The 21,132-nt window shown below is 46.6% G+C and overlaps 1 protein-coding gene across 1 annotated transcript in view; it reads left to right on the forward strand.

The window, feature by feature from the left end:
* The first annotated feature begins 7,107 nt into the window (after nucleotides 1-7,107).
* The window catches only part of LOC126101224 (43 kDa receptor-associated protein of the synapse homolog), a 130,191-nt gene continuing 116,166 nt past the window's right edge, over nucleotides 7,108-21,132 (forward strand). The window contains exon 1 of the mRNA XM_049911915.1: nucleotides 7,108-7,190. Within this exon, the coding sequence (XP_049767872.1) occupies nucleotides 7,108-7,190 (83 nt within the window). The remainder of the gene's footprint in view (nucleotides 7,191-21,132) is intronic.

Genomic DNA, 21,132 nt, shown 5'->3' on the forward strand with positions numbered 1-21,132 from the left:
ACCTAGAACTGGCTGAAGTGTCATTAAATATTATGATTAAAAAACCTGACTGTATACAGCCGTATAAAATGTAAGACAATAAATTATAAAAGTAAATCTATATGCATCAAATAAGGTTATACGTGAAAATGATGTGACAGTTGTGGTTAAGTGCATTTGCTTCTGCTTGGTAGTGGTGTAAGGCGCGCAGTTTTGCAATACGCACGGAAGCCACTCCGCACGCCGGCCTGCTGCTAGGGCGGTGAGGTAGCCGTTGCGATACCATCGTCTGTTATCGATGAGTGGGGCTGTTGATCACACTTGCGCTGCGGTGAAGTGGACGGTCGGAACAGGCTTTCAATGTTTCTAGAAAGTGAACTATTAATAAAATCGTTCTGCTGAGTTTTACTTCGTTTTAGACATGAGGATGATCCAGAGTGATCTAAACAAGTAATCTAATTTTTAAAATGTGCAACTGAGACGGTACAACAAACGAGACTTATCTTAATCTGAGACATGACAGAAGGGCTGCGATTTGCCAGATTTTTATTCATTATAAGAATCACGTGCAACAAGCAAAAACATAGCGCCAGATTTTTCAATAAATAGCAAATGAAACGTATTTTGTAACAGCTTCAAGGAACCAGGGTGGAAGCACGAGTCATGAAGTGTATTAATACGCGTAGTTTTTGTATTAATATGGTCAATGCCCTTGCCACAGTTGTAACACCGGTTCCTGTCAGATCAACGAAGTTAAGCGTTGTCGGGTTTGGCCAGCACTTAGATAGGTGTCCGTCCGGGTCTGCCGACCGCTGCTGGGAAGGGCGGTGCACACAGTTCTTTTTCGGTCCATTCAGGAGTTACTTGGTAGAGAAGTAGCAGCTCCATCACAGAAAACTGACAACGCCGAGAGAGCGGTTTGCTGACCACAGGACCTTCCATGTCGGCATCCAGTGACACCTACCAGCTCAGGATGACATGGTGACCAGTTGGTTGGTTAGTTGACTTGGGGGGAGGGGACCAAACAGCGAGATCATCGGCACCATCGGATTAGGCGAAGGATGGGGAAGGAAGTCGGCCGTGCCCTTTCAAAGGAGCCACCCAGTATTTGCCTGAAGCTATTTAGGTAAATCACAGAAAACCTAAATTGGTATGGTCGGGTACAGGGTTGAAGCGTCGTCCTTCCGCATGCGAGTCCTGTTTGCTAACCATCTCGCTCGGCCACATCGACTGGACGGTATCGTTGAGCATTCTGAGGCTCGTTCGAACGTTATATCAGTATATGCAGTATGTGCAATTATGTCGATTCTGCGATAACGTATTGAGTCTATACAAGGGCAGCGGCCATGTTGTGCTGGAGGAGTTCGCTTTGAGAGATCAGTTAATACGGACGAATGTATTGATAAGCGTTCAAAGTATTCAAAGTCTTTCAGGCGACCAGTTCATGTACTTGTAATATTTCTGCAGGAGCCAACTTTGTAGGCAGGGCAAACATAGTTATACGTACACAAGAAGATGTGCCTTTTAGTACCGTGAAACCGGTAGTGACCTAAAAGCAAAGGACTAAATACAGCTCAAGCTGTTTATTAATATTCAAAATAATACACAATATTTCTGCAGGAGTTCGAAAACTTAGAAATTTCGAGCAGCAGGGCGGTTAAGGATTTGTGAATTTTCCGCGTAGCTTGGTGCACTTTAAAGTTTAAACTGTAGCATTGTGTGTGGACTCAGCAAAGGTTCGTGTAGGACTTAGTGCATTCGGAATACACATATTAAAAAACTTTAGCATTCCGGAACCTACACAGTAAATTGGAGTAGAGATCAATATAAATATTATTTCCGCCCTTTTTATTGTTCATGAAAACCACAGATTCCATGTTATACCACCATACAGCGAGATCCAAAGAGGTGGTGGTCCAGATTGCTGTACACACAGGTACGTCTAATACACAGTAGCAAGTCCTCTTGCATTGATGCATGCCTGTATTCGTCGTGGAATACTATCCACAAGTTCATCAAGGCACTGTTGGTCCAGATTGTCTTACTCCTCAACGGAGATTCACCGCAGATCCCTCAGAGTGGTTGGTGGGTCACATCGTCCAGCCCTTTTCAATCTAACCTAGGCATATTCGATAGAGTTCATGCCTTGAGAACATGCTGGCCACTCTAGTTGAGCGATGTCGTTATCATGAAGGCAGTAATTCACAAGATGTGCACGATGGGGGCGCGAATTGTCGTCCATGAAGACGAATATCTCGCCAATATGCCGCCGATATGGTTGCACTATCTGTCGGAGAATAGCATTCACGTATCGCACAGCCGTTACGGCGCTTCCTATGACCGCCTGCGACGCCGGCCTCACATAATTCTACCCCAAAACAGCAGCGAACCACCAACTTGCTGCTGGACAGTGGTCGAAGGTGTTCACCCGGACCGGGTTGCCTCCAAACACGTCTCCGACGATTGTCTGGTTGAAGGCATATGCGACACTCATCGGTGAAGAGAACGTGATGCCAATCCTGAGCGGTCCATTCGGCATGTTGTTGGCCCCATCTATACCGCGCTGCATGGTGTCGTGGTTGCAATGATGGACCTCGCTATGAATGTCGGGAGTGAAGTTGAGGATCATGCATCCTACTGCGAACAGTTTGAGTCGTAACACGACGTCCTGTGGCTGCATGAAAAGCATTATTCAACATGGTGGCGTTTCTGTCAGGGTTCCTCCAAGTCATAATCCGTAGGTAGCAGCCATCCACTGCAGTTGTAGCCCTTGGGTGGCCTGAGCAAGGCATGTCATCGACAGTTCCTTTCTCTTTTTATCTCCTCCATATCAGAACAACATCGCTTTGGTTCACTCCGTGACGCCTGGACACTTCCCTTATTGAGAGCCCTTCCTGGCACAAAGTAACAATGCGGACGCAATCGAACCGCGGTATTTACCGTCAAGGCATGGTTGAATTACAGACAACACGAGTCGTGTACCGCCTTCCTGGTGGAATGACTGGAACTGATCGGCTGTCGGATCCCTCCGTCTAATATTCGCTGCTCATGCATGGTTGTTTACATCTTTGGGCGGGTTTAGTGACATCTCTAAACAATCAAAGGGACTGTATCTGTGATACAATATCTACAGTCAAGGTCTTATTTCAGGAGTCCTGGGAAGGGGGTGATGCAAAACTTTTTTTATATGTGTGTAGAATTAGTGGTCCTGTCTGTCACCCTCTCTCTCACACTATTAAGGAAATGTTTAGTAAGCATTTTTATAATCAAACGGTGCGTAGCTAGAGTTAAGAACATTTATTCAGCTCACCAATCATAGTCCTGCTTGTAATGTAATCAAATTACTGGAAGTTAACACAGCAATAAGAAAGTAATGCTGAGCCTATGTCGTCAGCCCCTTGACACATACGAAGTCAATGATCTTTAAATCAGCCACATACTTTAAGAATGTAGAGCCTCGAGGCAGTAATATTAAAAAAAATTGTTTCTAGGCTTCCTAGGTAATAAAATTTAAAAGGGGAAATGGACAGATTAAGTTAGATATGGAGGGAATTAGTGAAGTTCAGTGGCAGGAGGAACACTTCTGGTCAGGTGAATACAGGATTATAAATACAAAATCAAATAGGGGTAACGAAGCAGTAGGTTTAGTAATGAATAAAAAGTAGGAGCGCGAGTAAGCTACTATGAACAGCATAATGAATGCATTATTGTAGCCAAGATAGCCACTAAGCCCACGCCTACCACAGTAGTGCAAATTCATATGCCAACTAGCTCCGTAGATGACGAAGAGATTGAAGAAATATATGATGAGATAAAATACGTAATTCAGGTAGTTAAGGGAGATGAAAATTTAATAGTCATGGGGGCTGGAATTCGATAGTAGGAAAAGGAAGAGATGGAAAAGTAGTAGATGAATATGGAATGGGGGTAAGAAAGAAAGAGGAAGCCGCCTGGTAGAATTCTGCATATAGCAGAACTTAATCATAGCTAACACTTGGTTTAAGAATCATGAAAGAAGGTGGTACATGTGGAAAAGGCCTGGAGACGCTGGAAGGTTTCAGGTAGATTATATAATGGTAAGACAGAGATTTATGAACCACGTTTTAAATTGTAACATTTCTAGGGGCAGTTGTGGACTCTGACCACAATCTATTGGTTATGACCTGTAGGCTAAAACTGAAGAAACTGCAAAAAGGTAGGAATTTAAGGAGATGGGGACTGGATAAACTGAAAGAACCAAAGATTGTAGAGAGATTCAGAAAGATCACTAGGGAACTATTGGCAAGAAAGGGGGAAAGAAATACAGTAGAAGAAGAATGGGTAGTATAATTGAGTAGAATTCCGCAGCCAGAGTCAGTCGACATAAAAGTTTTCTGGGTATAGTACCGCGTCATAATGTAAAAACTACTGTTAGACCCAGAAGAAGGCCGCTGCAATCGTGGCCAGAACGATGGTTTTTCTCCAGCAGCAGTAGTTTTTACATTATGACGCGGTACTATACCCAGAAAACTTTTATGTCGAAGAATGAGTAGCTTTGAGAGATGAAATAGTGAAGGCATCAGAGGATCAAGTACGTAAAAAAAACGAGGCCTAGTAGAAATCCTTGGGTAACAGAAGAGATATTGAATTTAACTGATGAAATGAGAAAATATAAAAATGCAGTGAATGAAGCAGACAAAAAAGAATACAAACGTCTCAAAAAAAAGATCGACAGGAAATGTAAAATAGCTAACCAGGAATGGCTAGAGGACAAATGTAAGGATGTAGAGGCATATATCACTAGGCCTAAGACCGATACTACCTACTGGAAAACTGAAGAGACCTTTGCAGAAAAGAGAACCAGTTGTATGAATATCAAGGGCTCAGATAGGAAACCAGTTCTAAGCAAGGAAGGGAAAGCAGAAAGGTGGAAGGAGTATATAGAGGGAATATACAAGGGCGATCTACTCGAGGGCAGTATTAAGGAAATGGAAGAGGACGTACATGAAGATGAAATGGCAGATATGATACTGCATGATGGGTTCGACAGAACACTGAAAGACCTGAGTTGAAACAAGGCCCCGGGAGTAGACAACATTCCATTAGAACTACTGACGGACTTGGGAGAGCCAGCCCTGACAAAACTCTAGCACCTGGTGAGCAAGATGTATGAGACAGGCGAAATACCCTCAGACTTCAAGAAGAATATAATAATTCCAATCCCAAAGAAAGCAGGTGCTGACAGGTGTGAAAAAAATTACCGAACTACCAGATTAATAAGCCACGGCTGCAAAATACTAACGTGAATTGTTTACGGACGAATGGAAAAATTGATAGAAACCGACCTTGGGGAAGACTAGTCTGGATTCCGTAGAAATGATGGAACACGTTAGGCAGTACTGACCCTAAGACTTATCTTAGAAGATAGATTAATGAAAGGCATATCCACGTTTCTAGCATTTGTATACTTAGAGAAAGCTTTTGACAATGGTGACTGGCATATTCTGTTTCAAATTCAGAAGGTGACAGAGATCAAATACAGGGAGCGAAAGACTATTTACAAATTGTACAGAAACCAGATGGCACTAATAAGAGGCGAGGGACATGAAAGGGAAGCAGTGGTTGAGAAGGGAGCAAGACAGGGTTGTAGCTTACCCCGATGTTATTCAATCTGTATATTGAGCAACCAGTAAAGGAAACAAAAGAAAAATTCGGAGTAGGTATTAAAATCCATGGAGAAGAAATAAAAACTTTGAGGTTTGCCGATGACATTGCAATTCTGTCAGATACAGCAAAGAACCTGGAAGAGCAGTTGAACGGAGTGGACAGTGTCTTGAAAGGAGGATATAAGATGAACATCAACAAAAGCAAAACGAGGATAATGGAATGTAGTCGAATTAAATCACTTGACGCTAAGGGAATTAGATTAGGAAATGTGGCACTTAAAGTAGTAAAGGAGTTTTGCTAATTGGGAAACAAAATAATTGATGATCTAAGTAGAGAGAATATAAAGTGTAGACTGCCAATGGCAAGGAAAGCGTTTCTGAAGAAGAGAAATTTGTGAACATCGAGTAAATATTTAAGTGTCAGGAAGTCGTTTCTGAAAGTATTTGTATGGAATATAGGCATGTATGGAAGCGAAACACGGACGATAGTTTAGACAAGAAGAGAATAGATGCTTTCGAAATGTGGTGCTATAGAAGAATGCTGAAGATTAGTTGAATAGATCACGTAAGTAATGAGGAGGTACTGAATATAACTGGGAAGAAGAGGAATTTGTTGCTCAACTTGTCTATAAGAAGGGATCGGTTGAGAGGACATGTTCTGAGGCATCAAGCGATCACCAATTCAGTATTAGAGGGCAGCGTGGAGGAAAAAAAACGTAGAGGGAGACCAAGAGATGAATACACCAAGCAGATTCGGAAGGATGTAGGTTCAATTGGCTCTGAGGACTATGGGACTTAACTTCTGAGGTCATCAGTCCCATAGAACTTAGAACTACTTAAACCTAACTAATCTAAGGACGTCACACACATCCATGCAAGAGGCAGGATTAAAACCTGCGACCGTAGCGGTCGCGCGGTTCCAGACTGTAGCGCCTAGAACCACTGGGCACCCCGGCCGGCCAAGGATGTAGGTTGCAGTAGGTACCTGGAGAAGTCGAAGCTTGCACAGAATAGAGTAGCACGAAGAGTTGCATCAAACCAGTCTCTGGACTGAAGACCACAACAAGAGGCTTCCTACCGCGTCAGATGGTATATGACATTTGACGTGGCTGCAAGCCCGAGAAAATTTCATCAGTCACACAGTTAACCCCTTTGATACAGAGAGAGAGTGGGAGTAAGGCAAGAAATAGTAAGCATAGGATAAAACTAGAGGCAGACAAATTCCATCCCCGGTAAAACGTGCGGCGAGAGGAAGGTCATCTCACACCAGTAACATTGTCAGATGCAGATTAATATGACGGCTGTGTAAATGCACTAGCAACGCCAGGGAAAAAAAGAAAAAAGTCAGTGTGAGCGTGTTATACGAGCACAGTGCGGCTGTGGCCGAGTAGAGTCTGCACCGGCAGACAAATGACGGCGTGTGCCAGCAGCAGCAGTGGAGGCAGCCATTGTGCGCTCTCCAGTCTCTCGAGTGTCCGCCGTGATGACGCGCCACCAGCGCCCGCCGCCACTCACCAACCTGGCTTTCCGAAAAATTACGATTCGCTTCCAGATGAGGGCGCAACCGTCAGACGCGACCCTCGTGCACGGCTGCAGGGAACGAATGGAGCGTCCTCCTCTAGGCGAGCCGTTTCATGAATTGGAGATTAAGCACGGGGCTTGTAGCGGAGAAACAGTCGGGGCAGGAACTGCATGCTTATTCGTAGCCTGGCAGGGACCACTACGAACTTATCACCCTGGGGTAAAGGATGGGCGTGCATCCTTCTCCCCTAGCGTTGAACCTGTGTATCGAAGAAGAAATTAAGGAAGTAGAGCAGAAGTTCGAAACAGTTATTAAAATGCTATTTTGTCTAAAACTGACATGGTGAGACCGTGGTTGTGTACATTTAATGTAGGTTATGGTACTTACGTCGAAAATTCAGCGCGATTTTGTTGCGAAGTTGCAGGATTGTATTTTTCGAATATTCCAAAATATGTGCAGCACTTACGTAATTTGTAGAAGTACCATAACCACTTATCCTCACATACAGGTTTACTCTGTATTCTATCGTTTGGAGGTTAGTTATTTTCACATAGGGCGCTTCTAACACTGTTTGCTACCGTAGGACAACAACACACCAAAAATATTTCGCCACACTGGAAGAATAAAAATCGGAAACAGACGATAATGTAAAGTGTGTCTTGAAAATCATGTGAACAGCCGTCTGATGATGAACTTGCCAGTTCGAAACCGGTAACGGCGCTATTTACCTACATAAATAGCAGTTTTAATAGTGGCTGGTTGCTGTCTTCTTCTTTGTAAGAATTGACCTACATTAGTATTTAAAATTCAGCGTGAAAAGGAATGAATTACGTCATCCACTGTGACTGCGAAAGCTTTTCTGATTTAGTAATTCATCCTATGTTTATTCGGTTGCAGCCGGATCCTGTAATCAGTCATTATTCACTGAGCTGACCCCAAATCATGGAATAGCGATATGCGCATATGTAGATGGCGGCTGTTTAAAGGGTAATGCATTCGCGAATGATTCTTGTGGAAAAGTTTCCGACGTGATTATGGCCGCACGACGGAAATCAACAGACTTTGAACGCGTAATTGCAGTTGCAGTTAGACGCATGGGACTCACGTTCCAGAAATTGTTAGGGAATTCAATATCACGAAATCAACAGTGTCAAGAGTGTTCCGAGAATATCAGATCTGAGTCATTACCTCTCGCCATGAACAACGGAGTTTCCGACGGCCTTTACTTAACGAATTGCACCGGCGTTTGAGTTATATATGTCAGTGCTAACAGACAAGCAACATCGTGTGACAAGCAACATTACGTGAAACAACCGCAGAAATCAATGTGGGGCGTAGGACGAATGTATCGATGAGAACAGTGCAGCGAAATTTGGCGTTAATTGACTACGGCAGAAGACGACCCTTCGAATGCCTTTGCTAACAGCACCATATCTTCTGCAGCTCCCCTCCTGGTATCGTGACTCTAGACGACTGGAAAACCGTGGCCTCTTCAGACGTCTCCCGATTTCAGTTGGTAAGACCTCATGGTAGTGTTCGAATGAAACGCAGACCCCTCGAGGTCATGGACCCAAGTGGTCAACAAGACATTGTGCAGCTGATGGTGGCTCCAGAATGGTGTGAGCTGTATTTACGTGGAATGGACTGGGTCCTCTGGTTCAACTGAGCTGATGAGTGCTGGAAACGGTTATGTTCCGCTACTTCTTCTCAAACGACGACGGAATTTTTATGGATGAGCATGCGCCATGTCAGCGTTGTTCGCGATTGGTTTTAAAAACATTCAGGACAATTCCAGCGAATGATTTGAAAGCCCAGATCGGCCGACATGCATCTCATCGAACGCTTATTGGACGTCATCGACAGGTCACTTCTTGCATAGAATCCTCGACCGGCAACACTTTCGCAATGATGGACCATTATAGAGACTCAGTATATCTGCAGGGGACTTCCGATGACTTGTTAAGTCCCTGCTAGGTCGAATTATAGCGCTACGTAGGGGAAAAGAAGGTCCGACACGATATTAGGAAGTACCCCTTGATTTGCCCGCCCGCTTGACCGTGCGGACTAACGCACGGCTTTCCGGGCGGGATGGAGCGCGGATTTGTATCGAGGTCCGGTGAGCCGACCAGTCTGTGGATGGTTTTTAGGCGGTTTTCCATCTGCCTCGGCGAATGCGGGCTGGTTCCCCTTATTCCACCTCAGCTACACTATGTCGGCAATTGCTGCGCAAACAAGTTCTCCACGTACGAGTACACCACAATTACTCTACCACGCAAAAATAGGGGTTACACTCGTCTGGTGTGAGGCGTTCATTGGGTGGGGGGGGGGGGGGGTCCACCGGGGGCCGAACCGCACAATAACCCTGGGGTGGCGGAGAGGTGAAGTGGACTGCAGTAGTCGTCGTTGGGTTGTGGACCACTGCGGCTGCGGCGGGGACGGAGCCTCTCCGTCCTTTCAGTTCAGTATGACGCCTAGTTTCTCAGTTCTTCTCGTCATGAGCATTTCGCAAGACGTGCAGATGAGAAGCTATACTGTCCGACTTTCCTCGGGTTACACGACGACCAGCGATAGATATTGCATTGTTGGAGGCGGATAGTGGGCTGGCGTAGCTCAGTGCTGCTCCAAGTTCACTGTTCATCACGTCCATTTCTACCAGTCTCTGAGTCGCGGAAAACAGACGTTCGCATATAAAAAGTGCGCACCCTCTGCCCCATTACAAATTTTGTCGTCACTTTACGTACGGACCCGGACAAAGCAAGTCGCGCAAAGCGAACCACAGACGCTCCATTCAGAGAGCCACACTAACGCTAGTGGCTTTGTTCCAGTTCAAAGATGCCGCTAGCCAAAGATAGGGCATCCTCACTAGCCTGACCGTGTCATAAATGTAACAGCTGACGTCCAGGTTACCGGCTGTGCGAACCAGAGGTGAAGTTATTGTGAACCCAGCGGCACCACATACCATCATGCCTCGTGCTGGGCTGGCGTGATTATGAAAAATGCAACCCTGCAACTTTTGTTACCCTCGGTGCCTTCATCGTCATGCTGTACCCACAATCAGTACTGTCTGAAAAGACTGCGTAATTTCCCTCTTGTGTCGAGTGTTGTCCCTGGCACACTACTGTCGGGGCGATTCTCTCTGGCGCTACGTTGAGGAATTCCTAAACTATCGTCGTCATGCTAACTGTCAGTGGTGGTCCTGATCTTGTTACATTGTTCGTGTGTACACGTGTCTTGTAGTAAACAAGCCCATTTCCTGATTCATTGTACGGCACTGGCAGTACAATCCTCGATGGCCGAGCAAACATTACGTCTGTCCTCTCGGGCGCTAGTCGCGTGACGCCGCTAAGATCCAGCGCTGCATTGAGTATGGGTATCCTGAACCCACCGATTCCACACTCTCGTGACAGACATGGGAACCTGGCCAATGAGAGAAGCAAAAGTGCGGAACAAAGACCCGCTGTACCCAAAGGCCGCGATGCTGCCGTTGTGCATTTCCGATACATGCTGGTAAACTGTTATCCTTCTTACACGTGTCGTAACACAACCTTCTCACAAATAACATTAAAATACGATTTCTAAATGAGTAATCCATTTTCCATATATTCAGAACTTAGATGGCGCTACTACTACCTGCTTCGCTTTGTTACTGCGGATTGCTATTCATTTGAATGTCCAAAGATGTACGAGGGGTGTCCAGTAAGTAATGGAAAAAATCTTTCTTTCTGAAAGAAGGTTGGTTTTATACAGGATTCCAATACGCCAAATCATTCCCCTCTCTTTTGACTTTAAAACCCTATTTTTCAACAATCTCCGTTAAACGCGACGGCCTTACGCCAGCTTACTGCGAGGGCCTGTAATGCCCTCATGGTACCACTCGTCGACATCGGAGCCAACATCTTGCTTCATTAATAACTTTCCCATTATGCAGACACTGATTCCTCTGGAGCGCGTCCTTCACTGGGCCTAACATACGGTGCGAGATCCAGGTTGTAGGTTGGATGAGGAAGAACAATGAACTTTTTTCAGCTCCTCTCCAGTGCACAGTTTTCTGTGAGGCCTTTATTTGTCATGGAAAAGGAGAACACGCTGAAATCGTTTCTTCTAAGGGTATCACAATATGCTTCCGAGTTGATCGTTGCACCATCAGGGAGGAAATCAGACATAATAAACCCTTCAGGGACCCAGAAGTCCATCGCCATGACTTCACTGGCTGAGGGTCCGGCTCTGAACGTTTTCTTCAGACGAGAAATGGCGTTGTGCCACTTCATGGATTATCGTTTTGTTCCCGGTTCGAAGTAATGAACCCACATTTCATCACCTATGACGATGTCCGACAAAAAATTGTCACGATCAGCCTCGTAACAGGCAAGTAACTCTGCACGGATAGTCCTTCGTTGCTCTTTATGGTCTTCTGTTAGGTGGCAACGAACCCTGCTGGTACACATCTTTGAGTACTACAACTGGTGAACGAGTGTGTCAGAAATACCAGTAGAGAAGTCCAGTTGTGCAGCATGGTGTTTGCTTGTGATCTATCTATCATCTCGAATGAGAGTGTCCGCACGTTCCAATATTGCATGAGTCACAGCTGTGTGCAGCCGGCCGGCAATAGGGAGATCGGACAGGTTTGCACGACCTTGTTGCGATGCCCAACGACTCACCGCGATTTTTTTTTTTACTGCCAAGTCTCTGCAGATATTGTGCAGAAGCCTATGAATATCTGCGATGCTCTGATTATCCGCCTAAAGAAACTCAATGACAGCTCTCTGCTTCGACTACGCCTCCGTTACAGACGACATTTTGAAGGCTACGTAAAGCGACGCCACCAATCGGAACCTACGAAAGTATAGGTGCCGAAGCGGGAATATTCCACTCTATGTCATAGCAAATTCCACATTTTTTTCAACCGCAAATGGCCGAGAAAAAATTGTGTTGCCTTACACATTGAATGCCCCTCGTAGTGCACTTCATGACAATTGACGTTTGTCGTAGCCGCCTTCGTGGTACTGCTCTTTCAAAGGCCAGCAGTGGGTATTAGGAGTAGCTCTGCTTGCCGCCCGTCAGCGTACAAACTCACGTTTGCTGCCGAGGCACGGCGTTGCTGCCGACACTTTCCCCCGCAACTTAGATGCCCTGTAGCCTCATCGAAAAACGCTTCTGGGCATGTATTCTTATCCTCTATTTGTTCATTAACAGATCCTTTATAACAGTTTGAAGTTTGTCTCTATCATTTTGTTACATTCTGCATGTGCATAAATTTCAATTGAAATATGTGGACAGAAAGTGTGTCACATTAGATAGGGAGCGGGGAGGGAAACGGTACGACACTGTGCACCGGTTTTACCTCATAAATTCCGTACACGCACTTAAAGGAAATAAACTGACGTATCTCGATTTGGTGACTTTATCTACATGCTAGACCAAAACTAGTTCTTACAAGAGTGCCTATGGTGTATGAATGTAGTCGTAATCTTATATGTGCTAGTCATCTTAAGCAAACTTTTATTCATTTGCCAAGATTAGTGGACCACTAGTTTCGGCAATACAAATTGCCATCCAGATCCACACAAACGGGCCGTGGAAGTTTCATCACACACTGTGACACAAGAAGAACATCTTATACGGCGTTAGGGTAATACGAGGGTAAGTCAATTATTATCCCCAAAGTAATTATAAAATTTTATTGTAATCAAATAGGAAACTTACAAGAACATCATTTTTCGACATAGTCTCCTTACGATTCAATGCACTTGGTCCATCGTTCTACAAGCTTCCTGATGCCCACATAAAAGAAGGTTCTCGGTTGAGCTGCGAGTCAGGAACGCACCGCTTCTTTCACTGCTTCGTCCGAGGCAAATCGACGGCCCCTAAATGCCTGTTTGAGTGGACCAAACAAGTGATAGTCAGAAAAAGGTGCAAGATCGGGACTATATGGAGGATGATCCAGTGCTTCAAATTTGAATTTCTGGAGCGTTTCAGCAGTGTGGGCAGCACTATGCGGGCGGGCATTGTCGTCCAACAACACAACGCCTTTTGACAGCAATCCTCGGCGTTTGCTTCGAATTGCAGCCTTTAGCATGGCAGTAAGCATCTCACTGTAACGTATACTGTTTATTGTTGTGCCCCTTTCCCCATAATGTTGCCGTACTGGACCCTGTGCGTCCCAAAAAACCGTAAGCATCAGTTTTCCTGAGGACGCTTGGGTCTTAAGGTTTTATTTTGCGCCGGCCGCGGTGGCCGTGCGGTTCTGGCGCTGCAGTCTGGAACCGCGGGACTGCTACGGTCGCAGGTTCGAATCCTGCCTCGGGCATGGGTGTGTGTGTGATGTCCTTAGGTTAGTTCGGTTTAAGTAGTTCTAAGTTCTAGGGGACTTATGACCTAAGATGTTGAGTCCCATAGTGCTCAGAGCCATTTGAACCATTTTTTTTTATTTTGCACGGAGAATTTGGATGTTTCCATTCCATACTCTGCCGTTTCTTCCCCGGCTCGTAATGATGGATCCATGTTCCGTCACTAGTAATAATCCTGTCTAAGAAGTTGTCCCCTTCATTATCATAGCGATCCAAATGTTTTTTGCAGATGTCAAGCGCGTTTGTTTATGTAACTGTGTGAGTTGTTTTCGGACCCATCTTGCACAAACTTTGTGAAACCCAAGTCTGTTGTGGATGATTTCGTAGGCAGAACCGTGACTAATTTTCAGACAATGTGCCACTTCGTCAATAGTTAATCGTCTGTCTAAGAGAATCATTTCACTTGGACGCTCAATGGTTTCTTCATTTGTGGCGGTGAACAGTCGTCCGACTCCTTCATCGTGCGTAACACTTAGTGCGACCATTTCGGAATTTTTCAGTCCATTCGTAGACACTACGTTGTGGCAAAACACTGTTCCTGTTCTGTACCGAAAGTGTTCGATGAATTTCGGCCTTGATACGCCTTCCTACCCCAAAAAACGGATCACTGAACGTATCTCTTCTTTGGTGCAAATAGACAGCGAAGCAGCCATGATTAACAGCATGGCATCGATAACGGAACTAACCTAGCAGCTTGAAAATTGCAAAGATATAACAAGAAATAAACTAAGCATGCGTCATCAACGTAAAACGGTAGTACTACCAAAACAAACAAAAATATAAGTGCGGATAATAATTGACTTACCCTCGTACTAATCCTTTATAGTAAAACATGAATATGACTCCCTAGAAGCGGACACACTTGTGGACACAAAGCCACCAGAACCGCCGAATGGATGTCACTATAACCAAAGGATAAAAGAAAACTATGCGAGGGTAAAATAACGCTGCGAAAATACTAAGCAGCTTAAATCGAATCCTGAATGAATTAGTGGTGGAATTTACATGAAAAAATGGAGAACCTACAATCCTCCCGCAGTTCAGTGCTCTAAATATACACTATCTGATCAGAAGTACCTGGAGACCCCCTGTAATGCAGAATTGACCACTAGATGTCACGAACGGCGGAGCCGCCAGTATAAATGGAGGAGGCGAGTGCTGTGTTGTCAGTAGAGAAGTAGTAACAGAAGAGTAGATAATTCAGGAGAGCTGAGTGACTTCGAATGGGCTAGTCATTGGATGTCGCCTCAGTAACAAATCCATCACGGACATTTAAGCCCTTACAAAGCTGACAAAATCGACTAGTGGCGATGTAACTGCGAAGCGGATACGCGAAGGAAGAACAACAGCTATAACAAACCAGGCGGACATCATGTACTGACGGGAAGAGACATTCGAGCGTTCTTACGGTGGTTGCAAAATTAGCGGAAGGAATCACTCGCGAGTTCCGAAATGCTGCCAGCAGCCCAATTAGCACAACGACTGTCCGACAGGCGTTAAAAGGAATTAGGTTCAATGGTCGAGCAGCTCCTCATAAGCCACACATCGTAATAGCCGTATGTCCGCAGCCGGTGGTCTAATGGTCAGTCCGCTGTTAGCAGCGGTGGGGCAAGGTCGTCGTGCCTGTGTCCCCCTGTTAGCGCACCGCGCGCGCGAGTGTTTACAGTTTACCTTCCGCTGCGGCGAGTGTCACGCGTCCGTGTCTCGGTAGTGCCATGGCGCACTCGTATCGCAAGTCCACCATTAAGATCACATTTCAAGCGGACTATGCAAGACCTCGAGCACTTGACATTGAACGTTTCATCCGGGAAGAACTACATATTGCACCTCAAGACATCATTGGGATCCACTTTTCTATAACACAAAGTGTCGTCTACATAAAAATGATCAATGACAAGGCGTGCACTGATGTTGTGTGCCGACACGCTCATGGACTTAAATTCAAGCATTCTGATGGTCACGTAGGAACTGTCACGATCGACCACGCTGGATTAGGCCTTCGCACTCTGAGGGTCTTCGAGCTGCCATTCGAAGTCCCGCCAGATGTTGTGATGACAGCTTTCAAACCATACGGCAACGTGCTAAGCCACTTGGCTGAAAAATGGCAAACGTTTGAAACGTATCCCGTCTTAAATGGAGTGCGACAAATTAAGATTGAACTGACGAAGCATGTGCCATCCTATTTAGTAATTGGCGGCTGCAGAGCCATTATCATGTACGACGGACAACCGCGTACTTGCGCCGGCTGTGGCCAGGAAGGACATGTCCGATCGGCCTGCATTCAACGCCGACTGCTTCAGACACCGGTTGGTGAAGTTCCATCCCCGGCGACGCCTACTTCACTCCCCATCACGTATGCAGCGGCTGCAACCGCAACAGCTGTTCCTGCCCAGGATAGTAACACCTTATTGCAGTCTGTGGTCGATGACAGTGTGGCGGACAGCATATCCCCCTCTACGACGTCATCGGCAGCCTTGCCTCCAGACAGTGATCAATTGTGCCACCAAGACGAGCCTAAAGAGAAGATGGAAGTAGAAACTGAAATTGTCCCGACCTCTGCCTTCCTACCAATGGAGACCGCATCAGATGATTGTCGCCCGCACTCTGACACAGAACAACATGTCCGGAAACAACGGTCCCCTCGAAAACGCAAGAAACGGCGCCATACGCCATCCGATGATTGCCTGCTTCGGATGTGTGACCCGGACGAACAATCGGCCTCGGACGACAATCAGGACTCTACCACCACAACTCACCCTTCCCGTCACGATGCTACGGCGGATACAATTTCTGAGCCTCAGTCTGACAACATCACTTCTGCTACTGAACATGCGCGCGAGCGCTCTACTGACTGCACTCATCAACAGTTACCAATTGCTGCATCTGATTCTTGGGCGGATGATGTCGAGGATGAGCCACAGCAACAGGAGGATGCCGGAGGCAGAGATGCTCCCGCGGCTGTACCCGGCACCGACCAACAACAGTGACTACGGCTGTATCGTCAGCCTCTGTGGGGCCGCCCCTGCCGCCCACACCTGGCCTCCTACACAACCCAGTTGCCGACCTGGCTGACCAAACGTACCGTCTAGCGACGATTAACATCAACAACATACGTGCCCGACATAAACTAAAGATGCTACAGGACCTGCTCAACGCAGCAGACATCGACATTGCGCTCCTTCAAGAGGTGTATGTCACAGACTTCAAGGGACCCTATGGCTACAAGACTTGGGTCTCACATGCGTCTGCCAATGGCAGTGGTGTGGCGATCCTCCTCCGCGAAGGTCTATCCGCAGAAGACGTCGAGTATCTCCCTGACGCCAGAGGCATGGCTCTTACTATCCAAGGAGTCAAACTTATTAACATCTATGCACCGTCAGGATCAGGTCGGCGTCGCGAACGATCCACCTTTTTCGCTCATACAATCACGCCCCTCTTTATGGGCCGTCAGGACGCCTTGATAATGGGAGGGGACTTTAACTGTAGCCAAGCACCTAAGGATCAGTTACCACACCATTCTCCCTGCGCAGAACTTACGACAATTATAAATAATCTTCAATTGGTGGACTCGTGGGAACATGTTTGTGGCGATCGGCCCGGATTTACTTACTACACCAGCCATTCCTCCAGCCGCATCGACCGGATTTACATCTCGCGCTCCATAGCTGTGGGGACAAGAGCTGCCGAAGTTTGGCCCACAGCTTTTTCTGACCACGAGGCCTACATCTGCGCTATTACCCTCGGCCGCCAGAAGGTATGGCACAGCCGTGGTCTTTGGAAGTTGAACGTCGCCCACCTCGCTTCTCAGGAATGCCGCCGCCTTATAGAGAACACGTGGGACTCATGTAGCCGCCGGCGTGGTACCTACCGATCTACACTGTCGTGGTGGTTACTCTGCGCCAAACCAGCCCTCCGGAAGACCTTGATAGGCTACGGCCGAGATGTTGCAGCATGGAAGAGACATACCATGGACTTTTACTACAGCATCTTAAGGGAATGTACAACACTGCCGTACTCATCTGCACGGCAGGTGACGGTGAACCGTGCCAAGGCACAGATCATCAGATTAACACGTTGCCACCTTGAGGGTGCGATTGTCAGAGCGCGCACTCAAGACAGAGTGGCCCAGGAGGAACCGTCTATGTACCACGTCATTGCAGAACGACGACGCCGACGCGGGACACTGATCCAAGCTATCACGACGGAAGACGGACGACGGCTTGATACCCAGCGCGACATAGGAAACGCCCTTCATGCTCACTACACTAGGCTATACTCGGAACGTCGACATCCCCCAGAGGTGATCGCCCAAGTCTCTCAACTCACTTATGGCTCGATCTCTCCGACAGTGGCGGCGGATTTGACAGCAGATGTAACGGAAGAGGAAATCATTGAAGCAATACAGGCTGGGGCTGCTCATAAGTCCCCGGGACCTGATGGCCTTCCTCTGGAATTTTACCGGACGTATCGACAATTGCTGGCACCAGCATGGACTGATATTTGCCGCGATCTTATGTCTCCCACGACGCAGATACCTGGGGCCTTCCTAGAAGGACTGATTGTGCCTATACACAAACCACGAGGCGGATCCAGGATCAGTGACTATCGGCCCTTGACCTTACTCAACAGTGACTTGAAGATTTTCACCCGGCTTCTGGCGGCACGCCTAAAGCGATCTGTACGATGTGTTGTGTCGCAGGACCAGGTATCGTTAGGTGGTGACCATAATATACGCACTGCATTGTGCCGATATAGAGATATGATCACGCTAGCCAAAGCTCGCCAACTGCCAGGAGTTTTGGCCTCACTCGACTTTAGCCAGGCCTTTGACAGAGTCGACCACACATTTTTGATGGAGGTACTGCGACACATGGGGTATCCGGACGTCATAGTTAATGTACTGATGCGTCTCCTCCGCGGCGCGACGTCCAAGGTGTTATATAATGGCCGTCTTACGCCGCCGGTACAGATCCAGCGATCGGTGCGACAAGGCTGCCCTCTTTCGGCGATATTGTACGCCCTCGTCTTGGAACCACTCCTCTGCGGCCTCCGACAACGCCTGACTGGAATATCCCTTGGTGGACACACTTTTTGCTGCACTGCCTATGCGGATGATCTGGTACTCCTTCTTCGCAATAATGACGAAGTTCGTGCAGCACTGGCGTGGGTAGCGACCTACGGCGCGGCATCGGGGAGCCATCTCAATCTCCACAAATCACACGCCCTGTCTATAGGCAGAGGCCTACCCGACGAGAGTGTCGCACCGCTAAGAATCAGTGACACAATCCGCTGTCTTGGCATTGATTTCACATCTGATATGAAGCGTTCAACAGCCATTAACTACAGGCGTTTATTGAATCAGATGAGAGCAGGAATAAGTGACCACCGTCTGCGACATCTAGACCTCCTGCAACGGACACGATATGCTAACGTCTATTTGGCGTCACGTATCCCCCATTTTGCACAGATACTCCCCGTACCACCTACCCTGGCTCACCGCATGTTGGCGGTTTTGGGATCCTTTGTTAATACGGGCATGTTATTTAAGATTCGTTACGAGTCCCTAACCCTCCCGAGGAGCAGAGGGGGTTTAGGCCTTTGTCATGTTCAGAACAGAGCGAAGGCCCTGTTCGTCAGCTGTCACCTGCAACTGTGGCGACGAAGTCCGACGTGCCTCACAAGTCTCTTATTGGAGGCCTTACGACCAATCTCACTCGCACCCCCTGTGATGATATCGGACATCCCAGCACCTTTCTTCTACATTAGCCAGTTCTTCCTTGAATTAAGCTACATCCGCACCGCACTACTACACACACGCTTGATGATGACGAGGGCGATATATGCTGCCATGCAAATGAACAGGACGCCGAATGTGATTGAAAGCAAACACCCCACTACTAAGTGGCGCACTGTGTCGCAGGCAGTGAATGCCACCACCCTTGATACTGACGTGCAATCTGCATGGTACGTAACTGTTAATGGGAAACAGTTGTGCCAGTCCCGCCTACATCACATCCACCTAGTTGATTCACCCTTGTGTGCCACATGCCAAGTGATTGACACGGATGAACATCGTTTCGAATGCGGGTCGGCAAAGGACGTTTGGTATTTTGTGCGACAGATATTGGCTTTTCTCACACGCACGACTCCCGACAGGATAACTACCCGATCATTACTTTTCCCCGATGAGACTTATTTCCCCAGAGCAAAAACGAACTCTGTGACGTGGATCAGCGGCCACGCTGTTCACTACCTCTTCGGTAATGGCGAAAAGATAGTACCCGATTTTTGGTATTACCTCAACGAACGACATTGTGCGATCGTCAGGAACCCTAAATATAGGCAATATTTTTCTAATTTTCTTTGGAGCGCATTCCATAATCCGCCTCGCAGCTGGATTATCGATGACATGAGAAGATAACCATAGCACCTCTTCCCAATTCCTTTTTTTTTTATGAGATTTGAACAAACAACGGAAACAACACAGCAACGAGAAGACAGTCATCGAAAAATTCGCAGCGGGCTATAGTATGGAGCATCCTTTGTCGTAACGGGACGACTTCCTATTATTCTGTTTATGTAGCCGAAGAGGAACGGCCTTCCTTTCATCCATTTGTATAAAATAAAATAACATAAAATAAAAAATAAAAAAATGGCTAGCGTTGCTGCCTTTTGATCACGGGGTCCCAGGTTCGATTCCCAGCCGGGTTGGGAATTTTCTCTGCCCGGGGACTAGGTGTTTGTGTTGTCCTCATCACTTCATCGACATCATTCGTGACAGTGGTTAGATTGGACTGAGTAAAAAATGGGACTGCGAAAAAATTGAAACTTGCTATAGGCGCTGCTGGCAGAGCAGTTGAGCGTCCCACAAACCAAACATCAGACATCATGGTAGTCGTATAATATTACGCTGTCAGGGTCTGAGAAAGCCACCAGCTTTGACGCAATGACACGTGTCGCACACCAGAAGGCTTATTAAAAAAGCTGGAGAAACATCTTAGGATCTGTTTACATGACATCACTGTTCGTAAAGCAATTACTGCATATATACTGCATATATAATCTACCTGTCTACTGTTTTAGTTATTTAATTTGGAAGTCCAGGCGCTGTCTTAGGGAGGGTGGTATCACACTTTGCAGTGCATAGCTGGTATTATTACTCTCTCTCTCTCTCTCTCTCTCTCTCTCTCTCTCTCTCTCTCTCTCTGTGTGTGTGTGTGTGTGTGTGTGTGTGTGTGTGTTAGCCCCACACATACAAGGAAAACATTAATTAGATAATGTTACCCCTGCAGCTTTTTTTTTATATTGTGCTGTTACAGCGTGGGTAGACCGAAAATGACATTAGAATGCCCACATGTCGTCCATGTCAAGTGTGTCCACATTGTGCCATTCCGCTGTGTTTTACAATCACTTCATTGAAAATCTACATTTGCTCTTGGATGACGAACAGGGGAAGGACGTACGACAACACAGCAGCTCCTGTTTTGCAAAACATGATGCTGTGAGTACTGCGCTTGTTAACACACAGTATTTCTTCAAACAAATGCCCGGCGTATGCCAAACAGTGCTCATTTATTACTGTTTAGGATTTTATGGACATTCTGTTACCAATTCAGCGACGTTCAGCGACTTGTGCTTT

Source organism: Schistocerca cancellata, chromosome 9 (genome assembly GCF_023864275.1).
Source record: "Schistocerca cancellata isolate TAMUIC-IGC-003103 chromosome 9, iqSchCanc2.1, whole genome shotgun sequence".
In the NCBI taxonomy this organism is placed as follows: domain Eukaryota; kingdom Metazoa; phylum Arthropoda; class Insecta; order Orthoptera; family Acrididae; genus Schistocerca; species Schistocerca cancellata.